The sequence below is a fragment of the Nicotiana attenuata genome, chromosome 11 (genome assembly GCF_001879085.1).
Source record: "Nicotiana attenuata strain UT chromosome 11, NIATTr2, whole genome shotgun sequence".
NCBI lineage: Eukaryota > Viridiplantae > Streptophyta > Magnoliopsida > Solanales > Solanaceae > Nicotiana > Nicotiana attenuata.
In genome coordinates this window covers 46,453,247-46,462,548 of record NC_031999.1, presented here as the reverse complement: position 1 = coordinate 46,462,548, position 9,302 = coordinate 46,453,247, and the positions used below count along the sequence as shown (strand labels likewise).

The 9,302-nt window shown below is 36.0% G+C and overlaps 2 protein-coding genes across 4 annotated transcripts; one reads left to right on the top strand and one right to left on the bottom strand.

Annotated features, from left to right (window-relative positions):
- Window positions 83-4,910, top strand: LOC109234450. 2 transcript variants are annotated; one of them, XM_019400452.1, is made up of 5 exons: window positions 83-287; window positions 413-505; window positions 645-776; window positions 3,490-3,688; window positions 4,034-4,910. In XM_019400452.1, the coding sequence occupies exons 1-5, from the start codon at window positions 261-263 to the stop codon at window positions 4,621-4,623; spliced, it is 1,041 nt and encodes a 346-aa protein (XP_019255997.1). In that variant the 5' UTR covers window positions 83-260; the 3' UTR covers window positions 4,624-4,910. The 2 variants fall into 2 exon arrangements, with proteins under 2 accessions (XP_019255997.1, XP_019255996.1); XM_019400451.1 differs by having other exon boundaries at window positions 3,487-3,688.
- On the bottom strand, window positions 5,853-8,534 carry LOC109234448. 2 transcript variants are annotated; one of them, XM_019400449.1, is made up of 4 exons: window positions 8,258-8,534; window positions 8,090-8,185; window positions 7,686-8,015; window positions 5,853-6,565 (listed from the first exon to the last, which is right to left on the bottom strand). In XM_019400449.1, the coding sequence occupies exons 1-4, from the start codon at window positions 8,282-8,284 to the stop codon at window positions 6,410-6,412; spliced, it is 609 nt and encodes a 202-aa protein (XP_019255994.1). In that variant the 5' UTR covers window positions 8,285-8,534; the 3' UTR covers window positions 5,853-6,409. The 2 variants fall into 2 exon arrangements, with proteins under 2 accessions (XP_019255994.1, XP_019255995.1); XM_019400450.1 differs by having other exon boundaries at window positions 5,853-6,553.

The following is a 9,302-nucleotide window of genomic DNA, read 5'->3' as shown; positions in this document are numbered from 1 at the left end:
TTTTTTTTTTTTTTTTTTTTGCTAAGCTCTGTATAAAAAGTTGACACATGCATATATGTGTGTTCTTGCCATATATGGGGTTTACTGTCTCCAGCTCTCTATTGCTCTGCTCTCTCCATCCAAAAAACCTGACTCTCTTTTTGCCATTTTCAGTTTCAGGGATTGAAACAAGAAACAACTTCTGTTTATTGCATTTTCCTTTTTCTCTTTTTATCTCTTCTTCTGCTCTGTCTTTTTGACTCCTTCCAAGCTCAACAACAATGGCACCCAGAGGCAGACCTAGAAAGGTTCGATTTTTACACCCTTTTTTTTTCCTTTATAGTTGTACGGAGTATCTTCTTTCTTGTTTGTTTTCCTTCTACTGTTGTTGTTTTTTTTTTCATTATTATTATTTTGGGTTATCATTGGGCAGAGACTAAGCAGAATGGACGCAGCAGTTGATGCTATGACGCCTTTCGGGTTTGATGAATCGCTGGTTAGGAAAACTGTGAATAAGCTCCTCAAGGTTAGTCTGTTGGGTTTCCTATTGTTTAAGTTTTTGAGAAAAAGGAAACGGTGCTTTGAAACATGAAAATCGTTTCATATTCTCTGCCCATTTGGGGATTATTAATAAAGTGGGTTAGCTAAGATATTTTTTGGCTTAGGAATATGAAGGAGATGAAGGGTGGGAAGGGTGGGCGTTCATAGAGGATTGCGGCTACAAGGAGCTCATTGATGCTATTCTTCGCGATCAAGAAGCTGACGATGATGAAGAGCGGCAAACCCAAACACAAAAGGTAATATTCCATTCTCAGTTATGGAGGAAAATGATTATTTATTTTTTATAAAAAGTAGTTTTCATGGGAAATGTTTATCGTAGAGAATCATATATTTTATTGAGGTTTAATTGGATGTAGAAAGTACTTAACCAAAGTGGCATACGGTAATTGTACAAAGAGTAGACCTTGCATTGGGTATGAGAATAGTGTTTTGGTAATATTTTTAACTATTGACCACAATGTTAAGTGTTAGATTAAAATAATACTATATTGAAACAAGTGATAGTATAAAGTAAGAGTTGGGATATTACCACCAAAAGGTTGTGAATGGAGCCTAAGAATGGAGTTGTCTTTGGTAGGTATACTTTATCCCCAAGTGAGATTTCTCGGCATGAATGCTGATTAGAGGGAGAAGTTGAAGGTTATTGGTTCGAAGTTCTAATCCTTTTAAGTTTTGGGATATTACCACCAAAAGGTTGTGATGAATCGAGCCTAAGAATGGAGTTGTCTTTGGTAGGAATACTTTATCCCCAAGTGAGATTTCTTGGCATGAATGCTGATTAGAGGGGCCCCAAGAGCCGGAAGTTGAAGGTTATTTGTTTGTGTTCTAAGTTATTGGGTTCTAAATTAATAATTAGTACATATTCTATAAATTTATAAGACAATTACAAGGTTTAGACTTTGGACTAAAACTCCCCCCTGCTTTTGTACTTAGATGTTTCATTTTCTCATTCTAGTGGAATTACTTTTCTCGGAGAAAACCATTTCCCTTCTTCAGGTTAATCATACGCTAGAAAATGATTTCATTAAGAAAAGTATTTTCAGTCATGCAGAACATACTTGCATTTTTTTTTCTCCTATTTGCTTTTTTGGGTGTAGAGTGTGTTTCTTGTATATTTGAATTTCTTTTTCTTGGGGTTGGCTTAGATAAGGGAAGGAGCTTGAGTTCCCCCTCGATTCTTAACTATCTCTAATCATGAGCCACATATACACCCTTCAGCCATAATATATTGATCAGGTTTAGGTGATTTACAGTGGAACATTAGGCTTCAAAATCTTAGTGAATGAAATGCACAAAATTATTGGATGTTGAATTGTCAAGGATTACTTGCATATACGTATTTGTAAATGCAGGATGGCTAGTGAATTTTATAGCTCAAGCTCTGTTTTATCTCTGGCCATTGCTTATTTAAAATTGGCACTAACTAACATCCTTATGTCTAAGGTAGCCCAAAATTTTGAGTTTTGCTATGAATTTTACGTGGATTAAGAAGCATTCATACTGTTTGATCATGAAAGGGGTTAAATCTGTCTATTCAGTTTTACCTGGATCCATACATTCAGCATAGTAACCTGCTCAAATGCATTAAAGTGTTTCTTCCCAAAGGTGGAAAAGAATCCTTGTTGTTTATTGCAGGAAAAGAAGGCTGTTTACTTGTGTCATCCAAGTCTGCTGATGAATAATTGCCTTTATGTCAAGAGGAGTCTACTGCCCGTTTTTTCCAATTGCTGTTTTTTGACTGCTTCTGCCTTTCATATATTATCCCCTGTGTTTACAATAAACCCAGTAAAATCCCACGAGTGGGGGTTTACAATAGTTTGTAATAGTCCATCAAATGGTGTCCTTTGCTGTTGGCATAAATGGTTCCTAAAAACTGTTAAAAGTTACGTAAAGCGTCTCATTAAAATCAATATAAGTGGATCCTATTGCTAACTTAGGTTGCTCTAATCGATCATTTGTGTATACAGTATGAGCATCTGAGAACATTCATTTTAAATTTCCTTGGAACTTGATACTGGAGTATTTGTCCGCGAATGATTTTCTATGGCACAAATAAGTGAAACTTAGAAACTACTTTTAGCAGTAGTAAATTTGCATATCCTGCAGAACTACACCAATAATGAGTTTGTATCAGTGACTAAAGTGTATCTCATCAGTGCTGGACTGAAAATTATGTTTTTCCAAAAGCTTGTAGTTTCCTCTTCTGCAATGATTTCAGAGGCTGATTGGCACATCCCGAAGGATTTCCCATTCTCTGCAATATATCTTGAGTTAAACATAACATGCATTTCTAGTTACAGTCCAGCCAAAACAAGCTACTTTAGGAAGTGCTTGTGATTTCCACAACATCTTCACGGCCAAGTCAAATCCCAGTGGCCTACTTGTCCAGCCTACTAGCATCAAGGGTCAAAGGTTCCAACCAATGTAAAAGTTGACCAATCTCATCAACTTCCCAATCATTAAAGTCTCTCCTGAAATTGATTCTCCATTGTTCCCCTGTATGACACCCTGCTACTCTACATTCTGCCATTCATTATTCATTTTAATACTACAAAATAGAGCAGATGCAAGATGCATGTTTTTCTCCTTGAATCAAAATCCAGGATCTGTATTTTACTTTTAATCACATCCATATTTCTGCAAGTACTAGCCCAAATGTTATGATGTCGTTAACTACAAAGCCCTGAACTTTATTTGCTTATCTGTCTTGGATCGTATTTTTGGGGAATCTCTGCTTAGGGTAGATTTAGTTATAATTTTTGGTTAAGCTTGTATAAATAGGAAATCAGCTAGATGGCTCATTTTCTGTATTGCATTGAGTGCCAATAATATGAAATGATGAAATTTTGTCACCTGTTATTCGATTTTGATATGATTGTCATTGGTATAATTGCATCTGGAGTTGTATATGCATATCCTGGAATAGCTGAAGACCTTGAATTATAGCAGGGTGTCTCCTCACAAGATGAAAGAGCCGAAGACCCTGCTTCAGAAAGCACCATTGCTCCCTCGGGCGCTCTTGTTGTTTCCACATGCAATGAAGCTGGCAATACTGTAGGAGAAACAGCATGCACTGAGCTTGTTAATGCAGTAGAAGAACCAACATACGAAGAGCTTTGCAGCAACAAACAAGACATTGGTAGTACTGGTGAGTAACTTATCATGTTCTAATTCCGCTTCTTGATCAATGTAAATTTAGCTGCCATGCAGTGGAAATCAGTTAAACAAAGTAGAAAAACATTCGGTCCAGCCGATGCATGAGTAACTTGCATCCATATCAGATAGACGAATTTAGTATACCAACAGACTAAGGAAGATACAAATATTGCATTCTTTTCTAGCGTAGCTGCTGCGTTTCATTCTCTGCCATAGTTTCCCCCGTGCTGGGGACTTGGAATGTAAGAATACTGCTTTTTATTTGTGAAACAGTAAAGTAGTGCCCATATGATTTTGAGGCCATTACTAAAATTTCCCTAACAACTCCATATTGCAGAAATATTTTGTCCCCCTTCAGCTGAAAGAGATGGAAATAGGTGGACAGACATAGGGGAGGATCAAACCTTAACACAGAAAGGATCGGCTAACGCTGTTTTCAGCAATGGTGAAAATCCCCGGATTAACTCTCATGTTACTTCTCCACCTCCAACTACTTCCGCATGCCCAGTTAATCGTCTCAAAATGAGTTCTTGGAGTCAAGTGCAATCACAGAGTACCTCTCCTGTTTCTACTCCACCTCCAGCTTCTTCCTCAAGCCCAGTTAATTGTCTCAAAATGACTTCTGTGAGCCAAGTGAAATCATGGAGTAACTCTCGTGTTTCTGCTCCACCTCCAACTTCTCCCTCAAGCCCAATTAGTAGTCTCCCTGCTGATCATCACACTACAACTCTTCCTTCCTCAAAGCCAGTTAGTGCTCCACCAAGAAAGCGCGTTCCTTGTTATGGCTGGATTGGAAGTGATGATGAAGAGGATGCTGACGACTTCATACAATTACCACCAATGAAACCAACTACACCACTGCAGTCACAAAATTCAAGTGGTGGTACCAATAAGCAAATGAAACGCAAATCAAGGTGGGATATTTGACCCAATGATCCTTAGTATTCTCTCTCTTTCATGATATCAGTGTATGGACATAACTTGTATTGGCATAGAAGACTGTTTTGTTAGTCAATGCTCAAGGTTTGCAATACTTTCTGCTGGATTCTTAAGTTACAACCAATACACCATCAAACGTATTTTGGTCTGTGTGGACTGCAAGTGCTTGGATCCCCATATATTGTGGTAAACCCCAGTTTTACGCCACCCATGGAATTTGTCCACTTTTTAAAAAAAGTTTAACTGACTTCAAATACATACAGTACATTTTTCTATTCTTCGTCGTTGTTGCCTTCTTCTTCTTTGTGCTTAGGGTTTCTTCTTCTTCTTAGTGGCAAAATGAGTTTGTTAAATTTGTTGTTGTTTTGACAATTTGATGATTATGGTTTGTTCTTAATTATATTTGAAAGTCATTTGGAGTAGATTTGGACTCTGAATCGTGTGTTGGATTGTTGAAATTGGAAGAACAAGTTTATGCTTCAAAACTTATGATTCGAAATCTGAAGTTGCATTGAAGAGAATGAACTACTTAAGATTCGAAATTGTGAAGTTGGATTTGAAAAGATAGAACTCCAGATTTGATGTCTAAAGTTACATTGAACATATTGAACTACTTAAGATTCAAATTTCTAAGTTGCATTTGAAAGATAGAAGAATTTCAGATCTAGATCTTGAAATTGCATAGAAGAGATAGAACTACTTTAAATCCGAGCGAGTATACTTTGCAAAATTTTGTGCAATTTTTATTAACTTCAATTTTTGCAAAAATGTTATTCCAATTTTTATACTTAATTTCTGCTTACCATCAATTACAATTCCTTCTTTCATTTGAAACGCATTCGTCAGAAATTGTGTCTCAACTCCAAGCATAGGCACCCTTGGGCCTTGGGACCTCGCTAATTTCAGTTGGAACATACCAAAACAAAGACTTCAGATTCGAGGGACAAGCTTGCTCATGTTTTTAATGAGTGGAGAAGTCATAAGCTGCAAAATTCTCCCAAATATTTGATGTCATAATCAACCAACCAAAATGGACTGTAGGAACTTTAATCAGATGCATTACTGTTTAATGCTTTGGATTTAGCCTAGTATCTGCCATACTCTATTTAAGTCTCTTTTGGACCAAAAGTGAATCGAAGGACAAAATTTAACAATTTCAAATAATACAATATCAAATTTGGACCTTTTCCCAAAAAGGAGAAAATGATTACCAGAAGAACATGCCAAAAAAATATAATAATAGATATAATGAAGTTTACAAGCCCCTGGAGGCACATCTTGTTCAGATCTTACGTAATTCTAGACTTGTAGCACAGCATGGATTTAAACCCCAATTACTTTCATAATGCATTTTGGTATAAGATTATCCCATAGCAACCTACTCGACTAAGACAACCATAAATTATATATTTACATGTTTAGCAATGCAAGTTTGCATTTCAAAGCCACCTTCAGCATTATCTCCAACTACCGTCATTGGAACTATAAACAAAGATGTATTAGTTTAATAGACCATCTAAGAAGGAGACCCTCACTGTATACCTTTTTCCTTTCTCCACGAGCAGAGATATCATTATCGGATGAATGAGGATGATGATTATGATCCAGGAGACCACCAAATACCACATTGCTTACTCCTCATAATGATGTTGAAACAAATTTAGGTTGATCAGAATCTTAGATATACCCTACCCTGCTCTGCTAACATCATAGCAAATGGATTTTGCTGCGAAGCTTCCATAATTTATGATAAATACTCAATCATTATCACTAGTTAATGTGTTTTCACAGAGGGTAATGATACAAGATCCTTCTCATCTTCATCACTGTCGTCGCTAATCCATCCGTAACATGGCTTGCGAATTTGGTTACTTGGGACAGTATTTCTCACCGGAGTGGAATGTAATGGAGCAGTGTCCTGTAAAATAGACTAAAAAAAATCTTCAATTGGCCAAGATTATAACAGCAATTACAGGATAGGGAATCAACGAAAAAACCGGCACTAATAAGATATTTAGTTCAAATATTGTGTTTCTTTCCAAATAGACCTTGTTGCAACATGCTAAACAAGCTGAACTTGAGGAAGAACAGCTGTGATGCAATAAAAGTTTGCATATTGTACTTTTCTGTTTTTTGCTTACTAATATACAGATGAAGCTAAGAAATGGTAAATGCTGCCTAAGGGCTTTCTATGTTATTCCTTGCTGTTTCACTCTACTTTTGACAGTTTCAGGTTATTGCCATTTGATGCTATTCCTTCTCTGAATACTTTGGTTCTCCAAATTGACCCTAGAAGGTCTGGTAAAGGAGCCTCAAAAGATGACTTCTCGCAAGCTCATGACATAGTTCCCCTTTGTTAATCATTTTACTTAACTCCTTTCTGTTGTTCTAATTTTTGACATTAAATTGCGAGATTCTTCAGTTCAACCATGAGCAGTATGGTTCATGTCTACAATTACTTCAAACGGTGAACCTATCTGCATTGGATAAAGTTCTTCCAAATGTACACTGAAAGGTATAATAATAATACCAAAATGGATTACCATAATGGCCCTATAGTAGTTCTCTAAGTTCAAGAATCACCAAGAATGTTTTGCTCTCTTTCTGAATTTACTCCCGTAGCTGTTAATTTCTGGTAGGAGCATTATACAGTTTCCCCTGATTTCATCCAATATAATATTAACAAAACCACTTCAAGAAGAAGGCAGCAATGAGTCAATTTCATCATAATCTCTGCCTCCTGCAGCAGAGGTGGATCACTTTATGGGTTTGAGCTAGGTATTCTAACACAACTCGTTTAATATATCGGGTTTGAAATCAATTATTTGTACTTAATTTACTGAATTTTGTAACACATATACAGAAACGGAGTCAAAGCTATTGGGGTAAGATGAACCCATAAGTTGAACTCTACATCCGCCTTGTTCTGCAACATACCCCTAATTTAGAGTACACTGAGGGTATTTACATTGATAGTTGATTGACTTTGCGTATAAAACTTTTATCATTATTCGTGATGCATATTGACCAATGAATCTAAGTGGGATTACCTCAAATAGCAGAACGTTTCCAATTATATGTTTTTCATGTTCATCAAGTTTCACAGGAGTGCCATCTACTTGATCATGCTCTTCGCACACTTCTTTATCACAAGGTTCTGCAAGATTCTCACTTTTTCCCTGAAAATTAGGACTTGTATTGCCACTGCCAATTTCCGCTAACTGATTTTGGGGCTCATAAACAGCACCAATTTCTGCTAACTGATTTTGGGGGTCATGATCGTGATTAGACTCAGATTCTCCTTGTGTGTCAAGTATAGTCTCAATCAGAAGCTTGTATGCAGCCTCCTCAATAAATATCCACCCTTCATCTCCATAAACCTACAAAAAACAAGTTGCAAAATTCAATAAATTTTTTTTTTTTTGGAGAAATGCGTTAGGAGAAAAAACGAAACCTTGAGGAGGTCTTTAATGGATTTTTGGACAATGTGACGAGAAAACCCTAAGCGAGCCAATGCATCTAGTGATGCATCCATTCGTCGGAGTCCCAACTGCATTTATAACAAACAAACAAATGTTCATTAAAATCATCTTCAAATAGCTTAAGAATCTGTTCCATTTACCTTTGGGCGTTTGCCTCTGGGAGGCATGATTAATGGATCCCAAAAAAGGAGACGTCAAACAGTGCTTGAGAAACTTGGAGAAGAGGAAAAGGGCGTCTGTGGAGTTAGAGGCTGACAAATGATTTGAAGCGATGGAGCACAGCTCTTCACTCTTGTTTAACACTTTTTCAAGCATACAAGCTTAGTAATGGTGTTCAACCAAATAGAGGGTGGGTTTGGTACCAAGCGGAAATAATCCGTCATTGCACTGGGTGTGTTTTCCTCCTTTAACTCATTAACATTTTCCAAAACTCTTTTTAAAATTTTTCCACCCTATTTGTAGAAAGAGTACTTTTTTTTCTAAACCAAAAAAATAGTATTTTCTTTTTAGTTATAGAACATAAATTTCAATATTATATCTGCATAAAAAAATAATATAGCACATTAGTTCCTTTGGATTTATCTTAAATTTTAGAAGAATAATTAAATTCTTCTAAGTCCTAAAAACATTGGGTATTTGAGGGAGGGCGGGGGGAGGAGAGGGAAGGAGAGCACAAGAAATATGGGGACTTGGGATAAGAAGGTGAAAAGAGTAGCGTAAATACTCTCTAACCAAACACTAAAAAATATTTTCCGGAAAAAATATTTTTCATTTACCAACTAAACAAGGAAAAATAAGTTATAAAACAACTCATTTTTCATGAAAAATATTTTCTTTCGTACCAAACACCCCCAGAACGTCATAGCAAGATGCCCTAAATATTACCATATATTTTGGTTTCATTGTATTAAATGTTAAAAATGGATATTTGATTTTTGGTTTTCTATTAAAACAAAAAACGTGGCAAACTGTCAAACTGATTATATACATACCATTATACTTTAAAATTAAGTTTTTCCATAATTTTTTTTCTTTTATCCACTTTCTGTAATGGTAGTTGTAGGCATGCAAAATTTATTGGATTTAGATTCAATAAAATAATTTGGACTATATTTTAAATTCAAGATATATTGGTCCAAATAAATAATATGGGCTAATATAATTGAATTAATTATATAAGTCCAA